The 27,863-nt window shown below is 40.4% G+C and overlaps 5 protein-coding genes across 5 annotated transcripts; 4 read left to right on the plus strand and 1 right to left on the minus strand.

Moving 5' to 3' along the window:
- Positions 1-1,233: 1,233 nt before the first annotated feature.
- Positions 1,234-3,714, plus strand: rack1 (receptor for activated C kinase 1). Its single transcript, XM_037675640.1, has 7 exons — positions 1,234-1,265; positions 1,325-1,472; positions 2,307-2,402; positions 2,603-2,713; positions 2,934-3,074; positions 3,288-3,398; positions 3,599-3,714. The coding sequence occupies exons 1-7, from the start codon at positions 1,234-1,236 to the stop codon at positions 3,662-3,664; spliced, it is 705 nt and encodes a 234-aa protein (XP_037531568.1). The 3' UTR covers positions 3,665-3,714.
- A 945-nt stretch (positions 3,715-4,659) lies between these two features.
- On the plus strand, positions 4,660-9,886 carry nme5 (NME/NM23 family member 5). The gene is made up of 5 exons (XM_037675879.1): positions 4,660-4,839; positions 5,778-5,983; positions 9,387-9,487; positions 9,583-9,701; positions 9,807-9,886. The coding sequence occupies exons 1-5, from the start codon at positions 4,720-4,722 to the stop codon at positions 9,879-9,881; spliced, it is 621 nt and encodes a 206-aa protein (XP_037531807.1). The 5' UTR covers positions 4,660-4,719; the 3' UTR covers positions 9,882-9,886.
- A 1,004-nt stretch (positions 9,887-10,890) lies between these two features.
- Positions 10,891-14,509, plus strand: LOC119408496 (heterogeneous nuclear ribonucleoprotein A/B). Its single transcript, XM_037675322.1, has 9 exons — positions 10,891-10,986; positions 11,454-11,647; positions 12,055-12,223; positions 12,306-12,464; positions 12,548-12,679; positions 12,777-12,882; positions 13,005-13,160; positions 13,274-13,359; positions 13,802-14,509. Exons 2-8 carry the CDS (start codon positions 11,472-11,474, stop codon positions 13,342-13,344), a joined length of 969 nt encoding a protein of 322 aa, XP_037531250.1. The 5' UTR covers positions 10,891-10,986; positions 11,454-11,471; the 3' UTR covers positions 13,345-13,359; positions 13,802-14,509.
- A 1,066-nt stretch (positions 14,510-15,575) lies between these two features.
- phykpl (5-phosphohydroxy-L-lysine phospho-lyase) lies at positions 15,576-18,758 on the minus strand. Its single transcript, XM_037675321.1, has 12 exons — positions 18,700-18,758; positions 18,508-18,626; positions 18,265-18,424; positions 18,122-18,196; positions 17,966-18,053; positions 17,765-17,881; positions 17,580-17,662; positions 17,270-17,495; positions 16,886-17,040; positions 15,974-16,063; positions 15,763-15,896; positions 15,576-15,619 (listed from the first exon to the last, which is right to left on the minus strand). Exons 1-12 carry the CDS (start codon positions 18,756-18,758, stop codon positions 15,576-15,578), a joined length of 1,350 nt encoding a protein of 449 aa, XP_037531249.1.
- Positions 18,759-19,312: 554 nt separating this feature from the next.
- Positions 19,313-25,784, plus strand: LOC119409019 (protein FAM53C). Its single transcript, XM_037675880.1, has 5 exons — positions 19,313-19,357; positions 21,030-21,267; positions 21,365-21,401; positions 21,490-22,307; positions 24,466-25,784. The coding sequence occupies exons 2-5, from the start codon at positions 21,184-21,186 to the stop codon at positions 24,703-24,705; spliced, it is 1,179 nt and encodes a 392-aa protein (XP_037531808.1). The 5' UTR covers positions 19,313-19,357; positions 21,030-21,183; the 3' UTR covers positions 24,706-25,784.
- The last annotated feature ends 2,079 nt before the right edge of the window (positions 25,785-27,863 follow it).

Below are 27,863 nucleotides of genomic sequence, written 5' to 3' on the forward strand. Positions count from 1 at the left end.
TCATGGACCAGGATCTGACACCCCTGCAATACACGGTCAGCTTGTGTTGTAGAAGTGACCATTGAGTGAAGAGTATTATGTTTTCCTTACATGGACTTAAAATGGAGATATTGAAACCCAGATATCTAGTTTGGTCTATTGTGTGTTCAAAAACTATTGCTGCCACTCAGTTTTCATAATTGCTCTACCGTTATAAAGACTGAAGTATTGTCGGCTCATTCATACTCTGGTGGTATAGGGTAAGCTAAATGACGATTAACAAGACAACATAAATGGCTAACTAAGGCATAGTTTAGTGCAAAAATACAGTCCCACAAAACAAATTCAGCAGTATTAAAGGCATTGAGACGTATGCAGTAGAGTTAAATTCTTTTTGTAGGGTACAGTTTACAGTAGAACATCTGGAGTGCTCAAAACATGTTGGGCAGTGTGGACACTAATGAAGTGATATTGGACCAATAATAAAGGGTTGCACGTCAACATTTGTGTATGTAAACGCAAAGGTGCTTTAAGTATTTTCTAAGATTAGGAAATAATAATGAAGACTTTGCACTCAGAATGATTTGGTTTACAAATATGAGATTACTAAACCTTCTCCTCAATTCAGAAAAGTTTTAAAATCCTGATTATCATTGAAAGCTCTGCAACTGTTGACTTGTAGAGTCATGTCTAAAGCAGCCTCCATTTTTTTATTCACCAGTGCAAGTCAGAGGAAGCGCTGGGGCTGAATGTGGTTGGATGCATTTTACAGCTGAACACTTTAGTTTAAAACACCTGTGTGCATTTCTCTCAAGGTCTAAAGTGTTTTAAACAGTAAGTCATAAATGTTTGAACTTACTGCTATTAAAGATCTTGTTCAATAAGCTTTTTAAACAAAACGAGCTGACAAATGAAAAGAAATGAGTTGTCCATAAGCTCTGAGGGCGTCCATCCCAAGCAGTCCGACATGTTTGCGTCACTTGCACAAAGAGTTGTTTTAGGTTCCAAGTTTTTATTTTTAGTTTAAAACTCGTTGTTTTATCCAATGAGAGTAAAATTATGGATGAAATATTTTTTATTGTTTATTATTTACAGGACAGTAAGTAGGTAAAATTGTCATAATTGTTGCAGTGTGTTTAATAAACTTGTAAAGAAGTATTAACTTTTATTAGTGTAATATAGTTACTACTTATTGTGATGTTGATCACACTTGTGCATTTTCTGAACTATTTAGTTAATAATTATCGTTAAGACATGAACCTGGGGCCTGTAAACGACTGTGCAAAGTAAAGGTACATAAAAAGATTTTAGTCTGGACCATTTCTAATGTAATTTCATTTTCCAGTGGTACCACAACCCGCCAGTTTGTTGGACACACAAAGGACGTTTTGAGTGTGGCTTTCTCTGCTGATAACCGCCAGATTGTGTCTGGCTCCCGGGACAAGACCATCAAGCTGTGGAACACACTCGGAGTCTGCAAGTATACCATTCAGGTGAGCTGTTATCTAATAATGCTCACTGGCAGCTTGTGAGTGGTGGTTTTTTTGGTTTTGGGATCAGGTAGCAGAACATAAACCATTTTACAGTTGTCACATGTAGCACAAGTCGCCTCGCCCTAATTTGATTCCACGTAGTCTTGTTGATTTTTTTTTTTTTTTGTACGCCGAGTGCTGCTTTGATGTAGGTGGTATCTTTGTAGCAAGGCTGCTTGACACTGTTTTTTGCGATACTCAACTATGGAGGACATCAGGGTTATGGGATGCCTGGGTAGTCCCACAGAATGAATAAAAGCAAGTGGGAGTGGCTGTAAAGAAAATGGCAGAGAAAAATTGACATTTTAAAGCAGTCCCTCATCCATTGATGTGGCTCCTTGGTCATTTAACATTAAACTGATGTGAAATACTTTGCTTGGCTCACCTGGAACCTCAGACAAGTAGGTCCTAATAACGGGAAGCAGAAGAAATCACCCAATGGAAAGAAATACTGAACCACTGTGCCAGGCTGATTTGAGTATGGACGAGTTGAACCCATGGGCGAGGGATTGAGCCTTTAGCAGGAATGAGACTAATGAAACAAGACTAAATTATTTCAATGGTTAGTTGTGATTAAAAACAGTGCTGTACATCAGCATTATTCCTGTTTATAAATGACGATGCTTCGTGAACTTGTTTATAATCTGAGATTAGTGTCAAAAAGCAACAAAACAACTCTTCATTGATAATTTTCGGTTTCACGCCTAACATGCTGGATTTAGCTGATTTTACATATAAAAGAGCTGTTCTTGAAATAAAGTTGAGGATTTAAAATCTCTAAATGTTATTTTTCAGGATGAAGGCCATACTGAGTGGGTGTCTTGTGTTCGCTTCTCCCCCAACAGCAGCAACCCCATCATTGTCTCCTGCGGCTGGGACAAGTTGGTCAAGGTATCTATTTTGAAAGTTTATCACATGAACTTTTTTTTTCTATGCCTAAGTTGCTTGTTTGCTCAATGATTTAAAAAATGTTTGCATGTATTAGCTGACGTGTTCACTGAAGATAATATTTGTTGATGAGAGCACAGCTTCTGTAGCTCTACACGAGGGTGCTCATGCTGGATGTGGTAATCATTATACCTGTCTTCCAGGTGTGGAACCTGGCCAACTGCAAGCTGAAGACCAACCACATTGGTCACACTGGCTTCCTGAACACGGTGACTGTATCTCCTGATGGTTCTCTGTGTGCATCTGGTGGAAAGGTAATCCTCGTAAACTTCCACTTGGAAGTTTTTACTCCTAAGCTTTAGAAGCACAGAGAAAGTTTTCAGGTTTCTGCAGTGATGGAAAACTCAACATGCATCTGTTTTTTAATGACGACAAATAGAGGCTGTTTCTGAGCAGTATTTGAACTTGCCAAGATCTTTGTCCAGCATTAAGTGAATACGTGATCATTAATGGTCTTTAAAAAAATCTTCTTAGGATGGTCAGGCCATGTTGTGGGACCTGAACGAGGGCAAACACCTCTACACCCTGGACAGTGGTGACACCATCAACGCCCTTTGCTTCAGCCCCAACCGTTACTGGCTGTGCGCCGCCACTGGTCCCAGCATCAAGATCTGGGTAAGACTAGATGTTAAACGTCAAGTTATATGGACCAGGTGTAGAATACTTGGAGGGCTGTGATGGAAACTTTACAAACTAACTGCATTATTTGATGATATCAGAGGCTGTTTCTGAGCTCTAAACTAAATACTGGGTAATGTTCCGGTTATATTATGGTCTTGTATTCGACTTTTGTTAGTGCTAACACCACTTGTGTTTCACCTCATTTAGGATCTGGAAGGCAAGATCATTGTGGATGAGCTGAAACAGGAAGTGATCAGCACAAACAGCAAGGCTGAACCCCCACAGTGTACTTCGCTGGCATGGTCTGCTGATGGACAGGTACGGGATGCAGAGTTCATACCCTCTCACAAGTGGTTGGTCTTAGTACAGGAACCCCCCTGTGATTATACTCATTCACTTTTAACTCTGATGTATACTGCTGACAGTCCTGCAAATATGAGGGGAGAATGACTTTGTCTAAAATGACTAAACAACAGACTATTGTTTGGTTTTAATTTCTATTTTTTATTTCTTTACAGACCCTGTTTGCTGGCTACACTGACAACCTGATCAGAGTGTGGCAGGTCACTGTTGGAACACGATAAGATCTACTTGCTGTAGAAGTTTTGAATAAAGAGACTCTTTGAAAAGTTTATGTGCCAGTCTGGTTCTCAGTTTTGATTTTTAAAAAAGTATATATGAAGTTTACAGAAAAAGCTTAAGCAGACAGTTCATATTGATGCACAGGATGAATCTGTGGAAAACATTACTGAAGTGATTTTAAATGTAGGAAAAACAAAGTTTGGGACATAACTTTCTGGTTATTTGTAGCAAGTTTGGAATAAAAGTTGAAATACCATTTTGCTTGAGGTTTCAGATCTTTTAATTTAAGAGCCAGGTTTTTTTTTTTTTTTCTTAAACCTGTACTTCAAGAAGTATATATAGTATAACATGGCATGTGTATAAAATGCCATCCATCCATTATCTTTACCTTCTTTTCGGGTTGCGGGGGTCATTGGTGCCCATGTCCGGCCATCACTGCACAAGAGGCGGAGTACACCCTGGACAGGTTGCAAGTCCATCACAGGGACAAACGAGAACCATTCACTCACCTAGGGACAAGTTTGAGTTGTCAATCAGCCTAACATGCATGTTTTTGGACTGGGAGGAAAATTGAGTACTTTGAGAAAACCCATGTATGCATGGAGAGAACATGCAAACTCCAGCCGAGGTGGAGTTTGCAGCTCTACCAACTGCCCCACTGTGCTGCCCTAAATAATATGCATTACTGTATATCTGATTGCTTTTAATTCAGTCATTCAACCTTTATTTATACAGGTTAGTCTCGTTGAGCCTCGAGTACTCATTTTAAGAGACCTGATTTCAACAAAGCAGAAAGAAAATCGTGAAGTGACGTGTAAACAAGCGAGCTCGGAAATGGGTGGTTTGTCCCACACGAGACACCGTAGAGCTTAACGGTATCGTAGCAACCAAACACCAGAGCGCCCAATCAAGAAAACCTTGGTGACTTTTTTTAAGTTTAACTTGCTGCCTTTTCAAAGAAATTCGGAATAAGTGTTATGTAGGTTAAATCTATGCATAAGACGAAATTTTCGCTATTTTATCTGTATCTTCAGTTAGCATTAGCATCTGAGTAAAGATGGATGCTGGGTCATGTATTTATGCAGAAAGAACGCTGGCTATCATTAAACCAGACGCGATTCATAAATCCGAGGAGATTGAGGATGTTATCCTCAAATCAGGCTTCATTATACTGCAGGTGGGTTCATGTTTTTGAAAAAAAAAAATAGAATCCCACAAGATGTTCATGCAAGTATTTTGTTTTTAAAATATTAGATTCATAATGAAGGCGCTACTCCAATTAGTTAAGCTAATTATGGTCTGTGTTTTGAAGGCAGTTTGACTTTTATGTAGATTTATCTGCTAGAGGGCAGCAACAACCTGTAGCTATGTTTATTGAAATGTGTGCCAGTATGGGAAGTTAAAAAAAAAAAAAAAAGATAAATAATAAGCTATTTAAGATGTAAGTGTTCTTGAACGTTGATCATTTTAAACACATTTGACTAAACTTCTTGTTTGATTTCTATTCTGGGCACTGGTTTTTTTTTTTGTTTTTTTTTTCATTGAATTTGACCAAGAATGTAAAAGATTTTTTTTCATTTTACAATTCAAAAAATAAAAAAGAAAAGTTGTAGATAAGTTATAAGGTCAAATAATACTTAAATGTTTCACATTTATAAAATTTTACACGTTAGTTGATGAAATATTCTTTCTTTGGCAACAATAGCTGCTACACACCCTAAAAAGCAACTTAAAGACATCAGTGGATATACTTTTACTTTTGTAATTATTCTTTAATAATTTCCACAGCCAAGGCCTTCAATTAAAAACATTAAGGTGCAGCTCAATATGAAATGTCATTCTACAGCACTAGTGCATAATAATTTGTTATTTTTGTTCATGCTTTACATGAATCAATACATATATTGTTGTCAAACTGCAGTAATCCACAGCAACTTTATGACTGTAATAATTTCAAATGTAGATGCATAAGTCTCTACATTGCAAAACTTAAAAACATCTGGACCATCCAAAAGTTTAAAATTGTAGCTAAAATACTAATGATTTTTCAAGCATAATGTTCAGCTTTCTCTGTACACGTCACTGAATTTTCCAAAACCATAATTTTTGTGGTAGAAGAGGATGCTGCAGCTGAGTCCAGAGCAATGTAGTGATTTCTACGCAGACCAGTATGGAAAACTCATTTTCCCCAGCTTGACGGCCTTCATGAGCTCCGGCCCCGTTGTTGCCTTGACGCTGGCTCGTGACGACGCTGTAGCCCGCTGGAAGTCCATTATAGGGCCTGCCAACATCACAAAAGCCAAAGAAACTCATCCTGAGTGGTATGTCTTAAATTTTTCTGCACATTTTATTTATTTATTATATTTCAACAGCATTTTCTGCATTTTATGAAAGGATGGCATAGAAAGAGGTGCTCTATAATAATAATAACTAGTTTAATTAAATGTCCTTCTGAAGTTTCTGTATCAGCTATAGTAAAAAGATGAATAATAATATTGTTTGCACATCAGTTCATTTCAGTTCATTTCAACTTATATGGAACCAATTCACAACAAAGAACTAACGAGTCCAAATTATAAACTGAATTAATCCAAAACAGATCCAGACTCAAATTCAATGAAAAGCCTACCATTCCTTGAGGGACTGCATGTCACCTGCTGCCGTTCATGCCTGAGTTTTAAACCAAGAACATCTTATGATTAGAAGGAATGAGGCCTTTTAATCAAATCTCCTAAAAGCAGTGGTGGGATGCATCACAAACAACGATGAGTCCAGCTACAGGCAGGAGGTGGAACACCTGGACAGCTGGTGCATGAAGAACAACCTTCACATCATTGTGAAGAAGACGAAGGAGATGGTTGTAGACTTCAGAAGGGGCAAACACACCTAAACCCCGCCGCCCCCTGTACAGGTCCTTCTCAAAAAATTAACATATTGTGATAAAGGTCATTATTTTCCATAATGGAATGATAAAAATGAAACTTTCTTATATTTCAGATTCATTGCACACCAACTGAAATATTTCAGGTCTTCAATTGTTTTAATACTGATGATTATGGCATACAGCTCATGAAAACCCAAAATGCCTGTCCCAAAAAATTAGCATATCATGAAAAGGTTCTCTAAAGAAGCTATTAACCTAACCATCTGAATCAACGACGTAACTCTAAACACCTGCAAAAGATTCCTGAGGCTTTTAAAACTCCCAGCCTTGTTCATTACTCAAAACCGCAATCATGGGTAAGACTGCCGACCTGACTGCTGTCCAGAAGGCCATCATTGACACCCTCAATCAAGAGGGTAAGACACAGAAAGAAATTGCTGAACGAATAGGCTGTTCCCAGAGCGCTGTATCAAGGCACCTCAGTGGGAAGTCTGTGGGAAGGGAAAAGTGTGGCAGAAAACGCTGCACAACGAGAAGAGGTGACCGGACCCTGAGGAGGATTGTGGAGAAGAGCCGATTCCAGACCTTGGGGGACCTGCGGAAGCAGTGGACTGAGTCTGGAGTAGAAACATCCAGAGCCACCGTGCACAGGCGTGTGCAGGAAATGGGCTACAGGTGCCGCATTCCCCAGGTCAAGCTACTTTTGAACAAGAGACTGTGTCAGAAGCATCTCGCCTGGGACTGCTGCTGAGTGGTCCAAAGTTATGTTCTCTGATTACAGTACATTTTGCATTTCCTTTGGAAATCAAGGTCCCAGAGTCTGGAGGAAGAGAGGAGACACAGAATTCACATTGCTTGAGGTCCAGTGTCAAGTTTCCACAGTCACTGGGGTGTCATGTCATCTGCTGGTGTTGGTCCACTGTGTTTTATCAAGCGCAGGGTCAATGCAGGTAGCTATCAGGAGATTTTGGAGCACTTCATGCTTCCATCTGCTGAAAAGCTTTATGGAGATGAAGATTTCATTTTTCAGCACGACCTGGCACCTGCTCACAGTGCCAAAACCACTGGTAAATGGTTTACTGACCATGGTATTACTGTGCTCAATTGGCCTGCCAACTCTCCTGACCTGAACCCCATAGAGAACCTGTGGGATATTGTGAAGAGAGAGTTGAGAGACGCAAGACCCAACACTCTGGATGAGCTTAAGGCCGCTATCGAAGCATCCTGGGCCTCCATAACACCTCAGCAGTGCCACAGGCTGATTGCTTCAATGCGGCGTGGCATGGAGGCAGTCATTCATGCAAAAGGATTCCCGACCAAGTATTGAGTGCATAACTGAACATGATTATTTGAAGGTGGGCGTTTTTTGTATTAAAAACACTTGTCTTTCATTGGTGGGATGAAATATGCTAATTTTTTGGGACAGGCATTTTGGGTTTTCATGAGCTGTATGCCATAATCATCAGTATTAAAACAATTAAAGACCTGAAATATTTCAGTTGGTGTGCAATGAATCTGAAATATATGAAAGTTTCATTTGTATCATTACATTATGGAAAATAATTACCTTTATCACAATATGCTAATTTTTTTAGAAGGACCTGTACATAGGAGGATCTGCAGTGGAAGTGGTCTCCAGTTATAGGTGTGCACCTGATTAACAATCTCAGCTGGGGCAACAACACTTCCAGTCTCATCAAGAAAGCTCATCAGAGACTCTACTTCCTCAGGTGGCTGAGGCGAGCTGGACTGGGAAGCTCAGTCCTCACCTCCTTCTACAGGTGTGCAGTGGAGAGCATCCTGTGCTCCAGCATCAACGTGTGGCATGGAGGCTGCACAGCTGCAGAAAGAAAAGCTTTGCAGAGAGTGGTGAAGGCTGCACAGAAGTCTGTTGGAGTCAGGCTCTCCGCCATCACAGACATCTACACCTCCAGATGCAGGAAGAGAGCCACCTGTATCATGCAGAACCCTGCTCACCCAGCACACACTTTTTGCCCCACTCCATTCAGGCAGGAGGTTGAGGAGCATTAAGTGTAGAACCACTAGACTGCGAAACAGCTTCTACCCTGAGGCTGTTGGACTCATGAATATCTATCCAGAAAAATCACTGTAATGACTCTTTAATTGGACATTTGACACTTTATCTGTGCTGCTGGTTTCTTTAAGCTGCTGTATTCATACTCATCTGCTCACAACAGACTCATGTTCAGGCTGTTGTTTAATACACCTTATTTATATTATACTATTGTAGTGCATATCTTAGATCTTTATATACTGTTTATTTTTTTATACAATTTATATTTTTGCTATTTTTGTGTGTAACTGGGACCTTGAGTACACAGTTTTGTTCCACCTCATGTGCTACATGTGATGTGAATGACAGTAAAGTCTTCCTTAATTGATGTGTGATCTCATGTGAGGTGTGTTAGCTCTCTGAGTGAGTGCTGAGAATGACTCTCGGCTACTATCAGCTAAATTTAGCTCAATATTTGTAAAACCGACTCAGGTATAACTATTTATGTGGTAAGGTTGATTAGTTGTAGCAGCCATTTTGAATAGAGTTATCTTTAAAAAACTAATCAGTTGTAGATGTACGTTTAATGATTATGTTCTGAAATTTTAAACAGAATTGGTTCAGCGGTTCATGAGATACATGTGAGTCAGAGTAACGCTGGCTTTAGTTTTTCTTTAATATATAAAATGTATCTGATGTGGTATTTGACTCTATACTACAGTTCAAACTACAGTTTCAGTGTTGGCCTTCCTTTCTCCTGAATTAGTATTTTCTACTTTAGCTGCTACAGGCCTGTACTCTGAGAACATTCTCTATTTCTCCCCAGTCTTCGAGCAAAATACGGGTCTTCTGACCTGCACAATGCACTCCATGGCAGCGACTCCTTTCATGCAGCTGTGAGGGAGATTAAATTCATGTTTCCAAATAGTAAGTCACTCTCTTACTTATTCTTCTTCTTTAAATAAATTAATCATGTTAAACCTACAGTTTTTTTTTTACCACTTTGTTCTTTTTCTCCGCAGCAACAATTGAACTCTTTCCTTCAAGAGAAACAACTGAAGAATACCTGAGCAAGTACGTGACTCCAGTTCTGTTACGTGGACTCACTGAGCTCTGCAAAGAAAAGCCCCTCAACCCCCGTGTAAGTACTGATCTTACATTTACGGGAAGATATACTGGGTTATTAGCCACGTCTAATTTAGATTAAACGTTGATTACAATAATCCTTCGTATTTGCTCTCAACAGATTTGGCTTGCTGATTGGTTGATGAAAAACAATCCAGACCAGCCTCAAATATGTGACGGAGTCATGGGAAGATGAAAACTACCAGTAACAGGCAATTTGGGGAAAATGAAAAAAGGGATTCAGTGTTTATAATGAACAGATTAGTTTATTGCTATAAACAAATAAATTGAATTGTCAAATGTGTTTTGTTCTGGTATACATCCAGTAGGCCTGTCTGTCGTCAAGTACTGTCTGGTAAGACAGCCATGGGGTTTAAAGTCTGCATTTGTGACATGACAAGATCATTAACTAGGGTGGAGTAAATACCAGTAATATTTTAGTTTTATGTTGACCTGGTTCATTGACTGCTCATTTGAGAACCTTACAGACTTGCACAAAGTCCTTCAAAAGCACTTGAATCAATTTAAATCGTCCCACTTACTGTACAAAAAACAAAACAGAGTATTTCGGTTTATTTGATATTTTGCCAATATAAAGAAATTTAATTACAATAATCAGAAAAAGATCATTGCTCAATGTGTGCTCAATAAGTATTTTTAGAACAAAAAAGTAAATATTTAAAAGATAAATAACATTTAAAAAATGTAATTCAGTTGCTGGGGTATTTATCACAAAGCCAGTTTTCCTCCTAAGAGACGTTATAGTTAAAACTGAAGGATATATATTTACAAGTAGTTCATCTTGGTAAAATTACAGTAATTAAAATGACCAGTTCAAATTAAACCTGCAACTCCACAGTTTTAATGGCACCAACCGCAATCTTTTTTTTTTTTTTAACGAATCCGATTATGCTGCGACACTGCAGCACATTTCAGTCAAACCCTGGGTGAAATGCAACAATTTTATGCCAAAGCTGACAATTTTAGTCATTATTCAACCCTAAAGCATGGCGGGTTTTTTTTTACTTCAACGCCACCGAAAACTGAACACATTTTCTTTCAGCAGCAGAAATGGGTTCATGGAGTTCCCTTCCTTCCTGTGTTCTGAAGGCGTGAACTTGTGATAAGCCCGCGCTGGCGATTGGTCATTGATATGATTGACAGCTAAGTTTATCCAATCGGAAGGCTCTTCAGCAGAGGACTCGTTTTTTCCCCCCTTCTGCCGGTTCTGAAAAACCAACCACGAGTTGTCGTCGTGTGGGAGAATCCATCTTGAAGAGGGCTCTCCGGTTGTGTTACCAGTAAGTAGATTTTCTTATTTATTCATCTTGTCTGTTTTTTTGTACAAGACTGACATTTAGGTTGTGTAATTTGTCGATTTCCATACGCTACGTTCATGTATAGTAAAAATGGTTGTTTATCACTAGCCGACATTTCGTGCTGCGCGGCCTTCTGGCTTACGTAACTGCGAATTTAGCACAGGCTCGATTATCAGTATGGCCCAGACGGGGACAACTTTCCTAATCTTTACCTCTAACAGAAGTGTACCTCGGATACTGCGTCGTTAACGTGTAAAAAATGTGTCCACCCTTGATTATTGGGCACTCGTGGCCTAAAATCAGTGAACGTATGGATCGCGTTTCCGCCGGTCAAAATGGTGGGAAGTCTTCGCAGTTGGCACGGTGTTAATGGCGAAGTGCGGGTACGACGTAGTGTAAAACACAGGCGCCAAACGGCAATCTGACCGCTTTTTTCCGAACCTTTTTAGGTATTCTATATCATAAAAATGTCTGAGGCGGAGCAGCAGTACATGGAAACGTCGGAAAACGGCCACGAAGTCGACGAGGACTTCAGCGGAGCCGGTCAGACCGACGACGGCGGAGAAGGCGCGGGGGACGACTCGCACAACGGCGGCACGGACGGTGGCCAGATCGACGCCAGCAAGGGCGAGGACGATGCCGGGTGAGTGTTACACCATAAATTATTCCGTTTTGTTGCGGATAGTCGATGATAAAATGGCCAGTGCTGGTTTACAATGTCTCTTTGTTCTGCCGGCCTTTTGTTGGCGCCATGTGCGGAGTGGAGGGGGATGGGCGCCTCAGCAGGGATTCAATCTTAACATTGGTTATTGATTAAAATGTAAATATCTACTTGTATTTGGCTTATATCATCAAATTTATTTAAATATAGTTTGTGGCGTAGCTTAAAGCTATAGCACCTGCAGGCTCCCCCTCCCCCACACATCGGTGGGTCAACAGATGTGCTGGAACACTATGTACATTATGGATATTTACACCCCCTCTGCCAGCAACATCCATCCCCATCACCACAGTATGGAGCTAAACGTGTGTCTCTGCCTCTGCGTTCAGGAAAATGTTTGTTGGTGGCCTCAGCTGGGACACCAGCAAGAAGGACCTCAAAGATTACTTCTCAAAATTTGGTGAGGTGACGGACTGCACCATCAAGATGGACCAGCAGACAGGCCGGTCAAGAGGCTTCGGCTTCATTCTTTTTAAAGATTCTGCCAGCGTAGATAAGGTAAGGTTGTTTTAAGAGGACATTTGATATTTTTCCAGAGTCGTGAAATTAACTTTTGTGGTGTGTGTGTGTGTGTGTGTAGGTTCTTGAACAGAAGGAGCACAGGCTAGATGGCCGACAGATTGACCCTAAAAAAGCCATGGCAATGAAGAAGGAACCAGTAAAGAAAATCTTTGTGGGAGGCCTTAACCCTGACACCACTAAGGAAGCAATTCAGGAATACTTTGAAACCTATGGAGAGGTACAACAAATGCTTCTTTGTGTATTTGAAGACGTAAGCTTGTGCTGCTGGCTGCTTCATAAGTTGGTTTTCCTCCTATGTAGGTAGAGACCATTGAACTTCCACAAGATCCTAAAACTGAGAAAAGGAGGGGATTTGTATTTATTACATATAAAGAAGAAGCCTCTGTCAAGAAGGCTATGGAAAAGAAGTACCACACTGTTGGTGAAAGCAAGGTAAAGACCGCCCTTCTTTGTTATACAAGTGATGATAAACCTGAATTATTCAAATACAATCCATTTCTTACAAATGTACCATTGTGTGGCATTACAGTGTGAACTTAAAATTGCCCAACCCAAAGAGGTGTACATGCAGCAGCAGTACGGTGCCCGTGGTGGTGGTGGTGGTGCATATGGAGGACGTGGCAGGGGACGTGGAGGTAAGCTTCTTTTGTGTCTTTGTGTATACCAGCTACATTTACATTTTTGTTTCACAAAATAATTGACTCTGGTTGCTGCGTGACTTGAGAGTTGTGACAAAAGCCTCACCTGTTGTTTCTAGGCCAGGGCCAGAACTGGAATCAAGGCTACAACAACTACTGGAACCAGGGATACAACCAGGGCTATGGTTATGGACAGCAAGGCTATGGATATGGTGGCTATGGCAACTATGACTACTCTGCTGGTTATTACGGCTATGGGGCTGGCTACGATTACAGTAAGCGATAAGTGCCCCCCCAGGGAAAGACTCAAAGAATGAGAGAAACTTTATTTTCTTGGTCCTCTCTTGTTGTACAGAAGATCTCAGTCCCTTTTTCTCTTGTCCTCCAGACCAGGGCAATACAAGCTATGGGAAAACTCCAAGACGTGGAGGCCACCAGAGTAGCTACAAGCCATACTGATCACACGTAGTGCAGGTATGCATTCTTGCATCATCCGTGGTAGTATGAGAACGTAGCTGTAACCATTAGTGCCTTTTGACCCCAAAATCTCATTCTACTCTAAATCCATTCAAGCATTGTGGTGGGGTTAGAGTAGGCGGTGATGTGGGGTCATTGATCATTTAAAGATGGATTCATTCCACCTGTCTGCCATCTTGAGATGCATCTCTACAAAGACTACTTGATCAGTAAGGATTGGTGGTGGTAAAAAAAAAAAAAAAAAAGAATAAGGGCCGTTTGACCTTTATCCTGGGTGCTAGATGTCATAGATAGCAGCCGTGTCCCCTCCGCCCCCAAAATGTGTCTTACCATTCACTGACCTGTCAGACTCATTCATGCACCTGTCTGTCTGTGTGTAACTTGCATGCCACCTTCGGTTTATTCTCAGTAACGTTAAGCACCATGTTTTTCTCTTAAGGTCTAAAGTAAATAAGAAAAAGAGATCCATGATCTGACCACAGCGAACATGGACTCTGGCTTTTCCTTTGGAGTTGGCAGAAATTTGGACTCATGCTCCATTTGTACAGATCAAGTGAGGAACTGGGGAAGCAATTGTCACTTTTCCACTTTTTATTTTATATTGTTTTGTGTCCATGTACATTTCCAGCGATGGAAGTGTTATTTTTACTGTACTTTTTGGTACCTTTTTTGAATCTAATGTATTGTATGGTTGTATTTTTACATGTCTACTGGATTGACAGATGAGCAGGAGCAAGAGCTTGTAAAGCTCAAATAAAACAATATTGCTTTTTTTTTTTGTGTGTGTGTTTCTAGATTTTTAGTTTTCACATGCTGAGTGTTGGACGTTACATGGCTTAAGATGTGGGAGTGAGGTTTAAAAAGGGGGGGTTATAACCATGTTAAGTGAGTGCTGTGGATAACCATGTAGATGAAGACAACCAGTATTTTTTCTGTTTTTTTTTTGTTTTGTTTTTTTGTTTGTTTTTTGTTGTTTTTGGCTTTTAAGGAGGTTCTTTCCCCAACATGTCTACAATTTTTAAGTGGCTTTACTAGTGTTAACGCAAGCCTGTTAATGTACGAGGGTATTCCCTCTATCACTGATAACTCATTCCTCTAGTGTCTTGGGCAAAATTGGTAAAAATAAAATTTTGGTTTATATTACCAACTGGATCTTTTGGTTATTTGTAAAGTTAAAGTTAAATGTTTTTGTACTGTTAAATGGCTTGCTTGTTTTGTCTCAAGTAATGTTAACATTTCCTCGGATGCCTCTTTGGAGAGCTGTGGGAGAGAGCTTCTCTACCTCCAGGATAACTGGCTGTGTGTTAATACCCCACTAGATATGAAACTGCAGTACTTCAGCATTTTTGTGAATGTGTCCAAGATTTAAAGACAATGTGCTGGTAAGTTTTTAGCCTCGTGTGTATTGGGAACATGTGAATACGTGTATGTTGGAGGTTGAGTGTTTTAATCACGACTGAATGAAACGATATGTTCAGATTTTAATTTGATTGCTTTTTAAAGTGGTAAATATTGTTGGCGTTGTCGGCAGCATCATCTCAAGGCTCGTATGCATTCTTTAAAATAATTATTTTAGTATTTTTCCAAGTCATTTATACACACCCTGCAAATCATGATTTTTTTTAAATTCATAACAAGTTTCTCCCAATGGCAGCTATGTTTAAATGAGAAACAAAGTTAACCCAAAATCAAGAAACTATTAATGTAGATCATTTTTATTTTAAATGGTAACAATTTCACACAATGAATGAAACTGTTCCCTGCTATCCATCCTTGTATGAAGTCATTTTTAGCCTTTTCCTGCAAACATACAGAAAATGTTTATTAATATAATCCAAAACCATTTAGTGAAGAATGAGGAAATTATATTTATAGATGCCCTAATCTCCCAGAAAGTAGTAGTTAAGCTGATATTGTGACTGTTTCAGTTTAAATCCATTAAAGAACATCGACTACCCATACAGTATAGTTGGCACACCTGGGTTTACAGTTTTAATGTTTGACATCGTCTCTTTCTTGACTTGGTCTTGTGGCTTTAAACACGATTCTCACAGCGGTCAGAGCTGAGTGGAAGATAAAACGTGTTCTGCTAAATACTTGAAGAAATTGTTTGATCTGCTGCAGCCTCAAGCGCATCTACCTCTGAAGTTAATGAATGTGACCATCTGACAATGTTTCATGCAATTAAAAGCTTTTTACAGGTTTCACAAACCTTAGATGTCTTCATTGTCCAGCTTGAGATTGTTATCCGTCATGTCTGCGAACAAAATGTTTTGTAAATCAGTTCATCTTTTACAGTTGTCAAAATGTTTAGATTGATATTCCTTTAACAAATGTTACAACAAGTAGAGTTTAAAACCCGTTAAAGGGTTAAGGCTTGTGTAACGATGTGTAACTAACCCGTGAGGATGCGGTCGATACACTGCACCACCAGGTCTGCGTTTTCTGAACTGAAGCACATTGGGGGTTTAAACTTCAGCACATTTTCCCAGGGCCCGTCTGTACTCACACAGATCCGATCCTCCTCCTTCAACCTGCCACAAAGGTCACAATGAAATAAAATCACTAGAGGAACATAAGAACTGCAGCACTTTGGACTTTGGTGTCATACCTCTTCACCACCCATGCAGCTGTTTTAGTGGCAGGAGTTCTCTTCTGTCTGTCTGTCACCAACTCCAGCCCCACAAACAGCCCTACGCCTCTAGAATGAACAGAATAAAAACGTTAATTAAGTGAAAATATAGCATATCCTGGGAAGATGCACATCCTGCTGTCATGCTTAAAGTTCTCATTGGTAACTTCTGAAGATGCTTAGGTAGTTGGTATCAAAGGTGTTCATGGCATGTGGCTGTTACAAAGAAGTTTAAACAAGTTGAACTATTTGTCCAAATCAAGGGTCTGCAAGCTGCGGCTCCTTGAAGCTTGGATCAAAACCAACAAAATTTTTAAACCCCCAACAAATAAGGCACATTTTATCCGTTTTTCTGCAACTGTTTAAATGATACTAACACATGGTTAGCTTTAACTGCGTCATTTATCCAACTTCCAGCCCTGCAGTGGGATCCTTCTCTCAAATCCACCAGAAATTATTTTGGAAAACCTTTAGGACATTTTGCTTAGAGGAAATACGGTGAGCCAGTTTAATAAGCATTAAAAATAAAGTAAATGAACATTTTTGTTTTTAAAATAAGGCACAATTATATAGCCAACACTTTATGCTTTATTCAATTTTTTCCCCTTCTTTACATGAATATGCTCTTGTCCTAAAATGTAAAAATATCCATAAATGTTCAAACTGATTACATAATTTACATTTTATAATGCCTTGCCCGCTGTCTGAAAACCCCGTTTTCAACAAACTTGAAGCAGCACATGGGCCACCAGTTGATATTCACAGAAAGGACACATTTTGTTTAGTGAGCGAAGGGGTGAAAATGGTTCTTTTGATCAAAAACGTTGCAGACTGCTGCCCTAAACAACATAAAGAAATTGTACGGGTGTAAGATAGTATTGCTATTCTTACCGGACATCTCCAATGATTTCATGTTTTGCTTGTAGTTTCTTAAGCAAATCTTTGAGATGTGTTCCCACCCTTGTGGCGTTTCCTCTGAGATCCTCGTTTTCTATCACGTCGAGCACTGCTAGGCCAATGGCACACGACACTGGATTCCCCCCAAACTGCAAACAAAACAAAATTGGACAGGAATAAATTGTTTTATGTGTGGTTGTCATCGTGAAAGACTTTCTTCAGTACAAAACGTTTAGGCTAACAATGGACGAGCGTCATCGTACTAAATATTTTTTTTCATTCAACCTTTATTTAAACAGGTTAGTCCCATTGAGCCATGAGGACTCATTTACAAGAGAGACCTCAGTTATACTACTAATAAGGTTGCTGTGTACACACCGTATTGAAGTACTCCACTCCATTAGCTGTGAAAGCTTCAGCTATCTCCTTGGTAGTTGCCACACACGCCAGGGGATGCCCGTTACCCATCGGTTTTCCCATGGTCACTATATCAGGACAGAAGTTCTCTCCCTGCAGCTGGAAACCCCAGAAATGACTCCCCACGCGTCCAAAACCGGTCTGCACTTCATCTGCCACAAACACTCCCCCAGCTGAGCGCACGTATCTGGAGAGCACGAGTGAGATGCATTAACGTAGTCATTACAGCACTAGTGGCAAAGGCAGAGAAGAAACCTGGATCAATACTCACTCTGCAACTTTAGAGCAATATCCCTCAGGTAAGACGATTTGTCCCCCGACGCTCGGCAGTGATTCAACGAAGAAGGCAGAAATCTGAAGGAAAAGCGACATAAATATCACGTTTATCACAGCATATAAGGTTTGTATTGGGACATCTTTTAAATTTCTCCTGAGTTAACGTTTAAAGTACGGTACCTCACGGCCTTTCTGGTGGATCTCCTCTATTAGATTTTTAACAGTATCGGCATACGCTTGACCAGGGCTGGGATGATCCTCTTGGTATATGCCTCTGTAAGTGTCTGGTAAGGGTGCCTGGGAGGATGAAATGTGTCCTTTTAGATAAGCAGAGGTCCAATGTCGTTTTGCAGTTTGTGCACTGATAGTATAACTACACACCACATGAACCCATTCTTTCTGTCCCGCCAGTTTCCGAAACTTGTAGGGACTAATGTCGATGAGGGATTTTAGATGCCCGTGGTATGCACTGGTGCAGAAGAAGAGTTTGTTTTATTTGAAAAGCATGTTGTCGACATGACCGAGTTGGATACTTACTGGTCGAGTACTACGACGTCCTCGTGTTGGGTGTACTGCTGTGCCAAGCGTAGGGCCAGATCATTGGCCTCTGACCTGTCACATAATATGTGCAGTCACTGGAAAGTTATATCGTTCTGCGAGGATGTTGATGCATTTCTTACCCAGAGTTAACGAAATAGAAGACACGCAGTTTCTCAGGTAAGGTGGAAGCCAGACGGTCTGCATACAGGACAATGTTGTCATGTAGGAACCGTGAATTAGTGTTCAGGAGGTCCATCTGAGCCACAGCAGCCTTAGTAATAGCAGGATGACAGTGACCCACTATAGAAGAGAACATTCAGTTAAACTTGCTGCCAACAGGAGACAGTATTTATATACATTTAAGTAACAAATTTAAGTAATACCATGATGAACATTACTGATGCAATCTAAATAGGGTTTCCCATTTTCATCGAACAGATACTGTCCTCTTGCTTTGACTATTTTCACAGGGTCCTCAGAATAAAACAGCCTACAAGACTGACTGTTAAGAAAATAAAAATAGAGTTAGCACCAAGTTGGGTACAATTCATTCAGTACCTACGGCTTGTACATACCCGATAAACCTAAGTCTCATAGCGAGTGTTTCTTCTTTTTTAAGTTTTTCCTCTGCCATACTTCCAAAGTGCAACTTTTATATGAAATAAACACCAAAGACTGTTAGAAAGACCAACACAGAGCTATGCAGTCATTACATGTAAGATGATATCCGTAGTTTAATTAAACTTTTTTGCTAACGTCTCAACAACTCTACTGTACAGCTACACCCGCTACTGCGCATGCGTTAAAAATCACTCCGGTTTCATTTAACGTAAAAATGTATTTTTTTCTATCACAAATATTTGAAAACCAAACTCTAAAATTCCCCTTTGTTTTTATTCGACAAAATATAATAGAAATTGTAATTTTTAAACCGGTTTTAAATTTAGGTTGCAGCTTTACGGTCGGTTTAACTTCTAGGCTGCAAAGGGGGTCAGTGACACGTAAGATGTTTACCATACTGCAAGTTTATTTTAGAAAGCACAAAATGTAACATATTATTTTTCTAATTAAATGTGTTTTATATGTATTTACAAAAAAAAAACATTAGTATGGAAAGCCGACGTACAATAAACACCTCCACATTGGTATCGTCCAGATGCTATAAATAATCAGCTAGCGTGCCTCTGTGCACTCGCGGTGCAGTGCTGGTTGCTAAGGAACCACAGAAAGCAGGTAACGCATCAGGTCAGCTGTAGCATGCTAGCTTTCAAAGAGACTGCGCAAGCAAGCTAGCGGCTATACAATTCACTAACGCATGTTTTCATAGCCTCAACAAACTGTGAACAACTGATTATCCGTCTACCAAAATGCAGACCAATGAGTGACGTGAATTAAAATAATAGTAATTTTACTTGACATGTAATATGCTATCAATTCAGCTAACTAACATAATCGCTAACGATAATGTCTCACGGGCTGCGTGTTACGAGGTTAGCTTCACCAATTTGGTCATTAGCTCATGTTGGTCCAAGATTTTGCAAAAATAATTCTGGTTAACATTCACATTGAAGCTAATTCATTGAAATAAATTAAATGAATTGAGTACAGACACGTGCCATGTTAGAAATAAGTGAGCTGCGCAATTACATGTTAACTACTAGTCTTGCTCGTCATTCTGTAATTATCTTTAGGATAAAAGTGTTTAATTTGTAACATCTCTCGATGTCTTTTCTCTTCCACTTCGTAGGCCTCATCGATAAGAGGTATTTAGAAATGACATGGTGGTAATTGTTGATAGCATTGCGTTTCTCTGGTTACATTAGATTCAGATCTGCTGCCACTAAATGGGATTTCGTGGGATTTCGTTTTGTGGAACTAGGTTAGCAGTGTAGCCCCGAGTTTATCATGAGGAGGAAGGGCCCGGAGGCCAACAGAGCTGAAGCTAAGTCTCATTTATCGCTGTAAATCTATTTAAATACTTAGATACGACTAATGTAGTAAATAGTATTTAAAATTATACCATTTAAGCTACTGTTGAGATTGATTCAAGCACTAAGTGAACTTTAGCCTCTGCACTTTTGTAGCCTTCAGTGCAAAGGCTACAAGGCCATGTTGTGTTTTAGAGCAGTTTACATATTGTCTTTTTTAAATTACAGTTAAGGAAGTAAATGATTTTGCTGTTTAAAGTTTAGTGAAGATTACTTTCTTGGCCCAGCACAAGTTAATCCAAAAATAAATGTATATGATGGCTTTATTTCATTCAGTCGTTTGATCCTAATTTCAAGTTGTGTTACTTATTTATAAAGAACATGCCACAAGGATGTAGGACTAGATTGAATGAAGTTGGTAATTTATGTCCATATGACCTGTGCACTATTCCTTTTGTGCCCCTTTATTTTGCAAAGCTATGACATGCTTCAAACCCTGTCCCATTCAGTTTTCCACACACTTCCCCCATCCTCTCCCTTGGAGTCTGTCCCTCCCCCTTCCACTCTCAGCATTATAGCAAGTCTTGAAGTCATTCTAGCTTATTGGACCCAGCTAGTATCGCTGCCCTTGTATTGGCCGTCAAGCTTACACTTGGTACCTATTCAGTATTTTGTATATCACTATAGTTGCTTTTTTCATCTGGCTCTGCACTCGTGATGGAATGCGGAATAGTTCTTTGTTTGGGGTCTCTTTGTGAACACAAATTTCTGCCTTTCATGTGTGCACAAGGCTGCACACACGTATTGTTTTTTTGCTGTAGTTGTTTGCAGATATGACCAATGCTTTACTTTCTTAATTTTCCTCAGATAATCTGGTGTTTGTAAGCTACTGCTAAATTAGTTCTCTGAATTTTGTGTAACCAGCTCTGTTTAATCATTGATGCTCTTCTCTAATCTGTTCTCATCTGTCCCTTCAGGTGGCACAAAGATGAGGATGACGGTACGGTGAGAATAGTGGTCGGTCTGGATGGTTGAGGTGTGGCGGGGACACCACAAACCACGCCAGAATTCTGACGACTAAAACTTCCATCACCCTCGGTGTACCTCCATGTGTCTCCTTGCTCCGTAATTATGGTTACACTTATCACAGAGCAGCTCCACAAGCAGAGTTTAGAGGAACCCTATCACAAGGCTTTTTCTTTCAATGCCAGTGTGGTGAGTAAGATAATAAACTAAATATTGCTCTTCAGACCATTTTAATTATAGGTTTATAAAGTAGGTTACTGCATTTTTTTTAAATTATATTTTACAGTCACTACCTGCAGTGGGCTCCAGTCCTACCAAACAAGGCAAGTCAGATAAACTGAGACAAATATCTGTGACTAGTAGGGACATCTGTGTCATGTTTTTTTTGTTTGTTTGTTTTTACACTTTCAGGGACCAGTTCAGCTACACACTTGTCATCTACGGCGCATGTTTTGGCTGATTCCTGCGAGCTAGACTCCCTATGGCCTGGAGACCCACTCCAGGGACCGGAGGTTGCCTTCACAGACAAAGCTTCCCAAAGTTCACCCCCGCCACCTTCAAAACGCCACTGCCGTTCCCTCTCTGTTCCAGAGGATCTGTCCCAGTGCCGCTCGACCTGGCACCCGAGTTCATCAAAAGTTTGGACTCCGGTCAAACGAGGCTGCCATAGTAGAGGAGCATCTAGTTTGGGGTCTGGGGCCAGCTTTTTGCCACTTTGTGGTGCCAGCTCTTCCTTTACTTCCTCGTCTTTACACTCCTCTTCTAGCCCAAATTTTTTTAGTTTAGCACAGTCTTCTGACTCTGCTTTATCGTGGGGCTTTCCATGGGACCCCTGTGATACATTAAAAGGAGCTTATTCTGCCTCTTTTGCTAAACATTCCTCTTGCTCATCTTCACCAGCACCCCTGGTTTCTCACTCAGTCTTGCAGCGCCGATTTTCCCTTTCTCCTGTGCACATTCAGCGGCCCTGTGTAGCCTCTTTGCACCCCCAGCCCTCACCTACTTTTGCTCCCACGTATGGCTTTTCTGGCTTGGAACATCCAGCCTTGTCTTCATCTCCCACTTCAGCCTGCAGCACACCATCCTCTTCTAGGCGGGACCTGCACCCTGCACTGCCACGATGTCACTCGCAGCCCTGCGACATGCGCAAACCACGTTTGAAGAGGCGCCACGACCCAGATGTCTTGCCCTGCCCCAGACCAGGACTGGACTTCAGTAAGATGACACAGGTGAGCAAAATATTTCAATGAGTGATCACTGGAAACCATCTATGTGTTTTTTTTGTGTGTTTTATTTTTTATAGCCGTATGTACTGATAGTAAGGCCCTCTTCTATTTGTGTCCACTTGCACACAGCCATTGAGACAAAACTTCTGTCAAACAAGCGTTGCTGTTTTGGATACCACAATTTTTCTTTAACTTTGTAATTATAGTTATTTGCTACCAGCAAGAAAGTCTGTTTCTTTTACTTGTTCCCATTTTGGGTCCCTTATGCCTGTTTTTACCAACCTCCACTTATGATTCTTCTAATCTTCAGGCACTTTGAACTCTCACAGTCAGACACCCATTAAGAGCATCCCTTGATTCTTCTGGCTTATAAAAATGTTACCTCATCACTTTGAAGTGATCTTCTAGGATGAGAACTGGCACCTCCAAATCTGAGGCCATCAAAAGTCCTCAGTTGGAAAAGGGTGGACTGTCCTCTCTGGTTTGGAATGAGGATCTGACTCAAGTGAAGGAGTTCAAGTGTCTCAGGGATTTGTTAATGACTGAGGAAAGAATGGTGCGGGGGATCGACAGACTGGTACAGTTTCCTCAGTATTGCAGATTTTGTGCCGGTCTGTTGTGGTGAAGAGAGAGCTGAGCTGCAAGGCAAAGCTCTGTTTTCAGTTGGTCTACCTTCCTACCCTCACCTATTGTTACGAATTCTGGGCAGTGACAGAAGGAACAAGATCGCAGATCCAAATGGTCAAAATGAGTTTTCTCCGCAGGGTAGCTGGACTCTTCTTTAGAGAGGCGGTGAGAAGTTCAGTTATTTGGGAACGACTCGAAGTAGAGCCGCTGCTCCTCCACATCGAGAGGAGCAAGTTGAGGTGGTTCAGGCTTCTGATAAGGATGCTCCCTGGGTAGGTTTTTACAAGCATGTCGAACTGGGAGGAGACCTCAGGGAAGACCCAGGACACGCTAGAGAGACTTGTCTATCGGTTGGCCTGGGAACACCTTGGGGTCCTCCCAGAAGAGCTGTAAGAGGTGGCTGTGGAAAGATTTGTCTGGACCTCCCTGCTCAAACTGTTGCCCCCATGACCCGACTCCAGAACAATGAATGGATGGACTTTGAGTTGACATGTTCGCTCTCTAGATAAAATCTTTTGACAAAGACAATCGAGAACTTTTAACATGACTAATCTACGTATATTATTTAATATTACACTAAATAGACTGCATTTTCCATTTTACAGTCACCGCTCGTGCTCATACTTGGGGTTTTGTGATGCATTGTGGTCATCGCTGTATGTAACCACCTTTACTGTATATGACAACAGCTTGTTAGAAATTATTAAGTTTTTAAAGTTTCAAATGTTGGCCTGGATCCACACTCAGTCTAGAGCAGGGCTATTCAACTAAACTGCTCAAAGGGCCACAGTTACTGAAAGACAGCAGCTCAGGGGCCGGACATCCAGCAATTAAAGTCATTATATAAATAAATCAAGTATTACAACGATCTGTTACCTTTTTAAATTTGGACTGGAAGTGGCCCGCGAGCCTCCAGTTGAATAGTCCTGGTCTAAACGGTGTTCATATGTTTCAGTTGTCCTCTGAGATCTTTCTGACATCTGTCAACATTACACGTTGACATTTCACTATCACAACTTAAATGAAGGGGAGTGGTGGCGCAGAGGTTAGAGAAAGTGGGCCTGTGATCAGAAGGTCGCCAGTTCAACTCCCCAGACTGACATCAAAATGAGAGTGGGAAAGGTAAATCACCCACACCTGTCTCCATCCTCATTTATCCCACCCTTGGCCCTTGAGCAAGGCCCTTAACCCCCACCATCTGCTCCCCCAGGCAACATAGATGGCAGCCCCCTGCTCCACACAGAGGGCTGTGGTAGCTCAGTGGTCTGTGGTTGTGTCAGGAAGGACATCCGGTGTAAAAAAAATAAAAATAAATTTCCAAATCTTAGTGCGAGTTAGTTTGCTGTGGTGACCCCTGAAGAAGGGAGCAGCTGAAAGAAGAAAAAACAAAATGTAAACTACCAGTTAAATTACAAGTACGGTACCAGTTTTTACCTTAAGAGCTTTTTCTACAAGCTTCTTGGTGCACTTGTCGTTATTTGTCCACCTGAAAATATTGCATTGTGCAATTATTGTGTTTTTTCCACCTCTATAGATTGGTACCTTTGAGAACTTGGTGTGTGGAACAAGTGACTTCATATTTCCAACATCCTCCCAATCAGAGCATCGCTTCACTTTCTCCCCTGCTGAAATCCTGGGACGAAGCAGCATCGGCCCTCTAAGTGAAAGTGAAGAGGAAGAGGAGGAAAGAAAAAGGACTGTGTTGGATGTTGGAAAAAACATATTTGAAAGAGATTGTACAGAACTGGACTTGAGCCTTATAGAAGAAAACTGACCACAGTGTGAACTACTGCATCTAGAACTGTTTAAAGCACACCTGTAGGCTGTATGCTAACTTCTGGCAGAGCCTTTGGGAACAATCAGCCCTCGTCTGGCACACGTCCAGAGTTCATCATGAAGAGCCAAGTGAGCAGGAGCTCATTTTCATTCCATTGCTTTGGTTGTAACACTTTAATACGCTCCCTATTCAAATTTACACACACAGAGTCAGTGCCTGCCTGTTCAGCCCTCCACGAGACATGCACGTGAGCAAATAATCAACTTTATGGGCACAGACTTTAGGATAACTTTATATTAAGTCTTAATTTAACCATTGGTATGCATCTTAATAGTCTCACGTAACTTATGAAACACTACATATGCAAATGAGCAAACATGACAACCTGCTTTGTTTACATGCTGCGCACTGAAACCCAGTAGTTAAATTGGCTTAAATGTTCATTTTTGAATAAGATGCTGCAATTAAATACATTTTCTCTTAATTTGGTCTTAATTACAGTAAATGTAAGCTGTTTGATGTTGCCATGTGTAGATTAAATTATTAAAATAGCCCAAATAATGACAGAAGCCTATACATGAACACTCCTGTGCATAAAAACAGGAAACATTCCAGATGAATTCTTTTGAGTCCCACGTACATATCGCTTGTCTCTTTGGAATAACTTCAAAAAGGGAAGTTTTTCATTGTGTTTGGTAAATGAAGATTGTCTCTCTTTTTTTTCCTTTCTGGTTTTAGATACCTGGGAGTTGCTTTGACGTCAACACGTTAGCAACGTTACTGATGATACTGTTATAACTTTAACCATGCCTTAAGCCTAAAACAGAGTTCTTGGTGCTCTGGTTATTTCCCAGCCAGATGCTTTTGTAGTGCGTGTTTCAGAAACGACTGAATGTGTGAAACATGCACTAGACTCGTTGGCTGAGGGGGAAAAAAAGTGAATGCAGATTAACTTCCTCCGGAGATGATGTACAGACGAGAGCGAGCACATGGAGAGCGTATGTGAGGGGCTGCGGTGGTGCAGATGGTGGCCTTTAAGAAACGATTTTCATGTTTTCAGATGGAAATATACTTGTTGCACAATTTATGTAAAAATAAAATTTATTAGAGAAAATATTTTCTCTCAAAAAGAGTTTTAGTTGCTTTGTGTGCTTACTGTAATTCAGCCTGGTTGAGATGACTTGTGACACCTAGTGGTAGAATCAAAATGATGCTCGTGTCTTCAGACGAGCATGGTTTTGAATTCTAGTGAGGGAGGATTATTATTCCATCGTTTAATTCACATAACTAATCTGGAAATGACTTGTGACTGTTATTGGTTCTTCTCTATGCCCACTGACTTAAGGTAGCCTAATTGAAGTATCCCCAAAAATAGTTTGAATTGGGAGTATGATCAAAAACACCATTTACAAAATGTTTCTACAATCAGGCAGGAGAGACAAAATGACCAAAAGTAATAACATTTGCCACAAAGAAGCAAATAATTAAGAATGAAGACCTACGTTTCTTGAAGGAATGAATATGCCTGAAGTAAGTTCATCTTGTAGATCAAACAAAGGTTGAATCATGTCATCTGGACAAGTTTCTTTAAAATGGTTTGTCTTCCATCCGAATGACTTCATCAGTCTGCAGCCTGCCAACCAGAGCTGTCCCATAAATAGCACCTCCTTCAAGCCAGCCTGTTGAATTCCAATGAAGCACATCAAGGAGGTGCTATTTATGGGACAGATCTGGTTGGCAGGCTGATCAAGTCTTTCGGATGGAAGACGAAACGTTTGTCCCTTAAAGAAACTGGTCCAGATGACATGATTTCATCTTTTTGGTGATTTATCTACCTGGATGATTGAGCTTACAAACCTTTCTCATTTTAGAATTATGTCTGTTCAGGTCAAACAAACAAAAATTATGAATCTCATAAGATGTCACTCAAAGTATGTGTTGAGAATAACTGTACTGCCACAAGCCCACAACAAATATAAAGTCAGTAATTGTAAAAGTACAAGAAAAATGGGCGAGTTATATTCAGTTTTTGTGATGGTTAATGTTCAAGGTTCTTTATTGCCATTCACATCACATGTGGTACATGAGGTGGAACGAAATTGTGTACTCAAAGTCCAAGTTACGCCCAAAAATAGCAAAAAATAAAATATATATATATACTGTAAAGTATAAAAACAGAGTACACAAGGATCTAAGATATACACTAAACGCTAATAATGTTAAATAAAAAGTTATATTAAACAGCAGCCTGAACATGAGTCTGTAGTGAGCAGATGGGTATGAATCAGCAGCACAGATAAAGTGTCATATCACCAATTAAAGTGGCTTTACAGTGATTTATCTTTTTTTTCCACAGTGATTATTCTAGTTAGAGATTCATGAGTCTAACAGCCTCAGGGTAGAAGCTGTTCCTCAGTCTAGTGGTTTTACACTTAATGCACTGCAACCTCCTGCCTGATGAGAGCAGGGCAAAAATTGTGTGCTGGGTGAGTGGGGTCCTTCATGATGCAGGTGGCTCTCTCCCTGCATCTGGAGGTGTAGATGTCTGTGATGGTGGGGAGGCTGACCCCAACATCTTCTGTGCAGCCTTCACCACTCTCTGCAAATCTTTTCTTTCTGCAGCTGTGCAGCCTCCATGCCACACGTTGATGCTGGAGCACAGGATGCTCTCCACTGCACACCTGTGGAAGGAGGTGAGGACTGAGCTTCCCAGACCAGCTCGCCTCAGCTGCCTGAGGAAGTAGAGTCTCTGATGAGCTTTCTTGATCAGAATTGATTAGCTGTTGTAGCCATTTTGAATTGGGTTGGCTAATCAGTTGTACATCCAGTTAATACTTTCAGAAAGTTTAATTAAAAAGTGTTACATGAGATATTTTAATAACAGATCAACAGAGTTGACTCCAAAATTTAAAGCTAAAGATTGAAGCAAAGATCACACACCACGAGTAGCACTTGCAGTATGAGTTGTGAACTACTCTTAACTACTACCACATCAAATTTAAATCTGCCAAAATGACTGTAGCTGTCGCAGAAAAAAAATCATTGAAATTCTGTCGTGTCACTGACATCTATTGTTGGAGTTCAGTATTGCATATATGTGTGCATGACCAATTAAGACTTAAACTGCATGCATGTGTGTATGGATGGACATTCAT

Source organism: Nematolebias whitei, chromosome 4 (assembly GCF_014905685.2).
Source record: "Nematolebias whitei isolate Nwh7 chromosome 4, NemWhi1, whole genome shotgun sequence".
Lineage (NCBI taxonomy): Eukaryota > Metazoa > Chordata > Actinopteri > Cyprinodontiformes > Rivulidae > Nematolebias > Nematolebias whitei.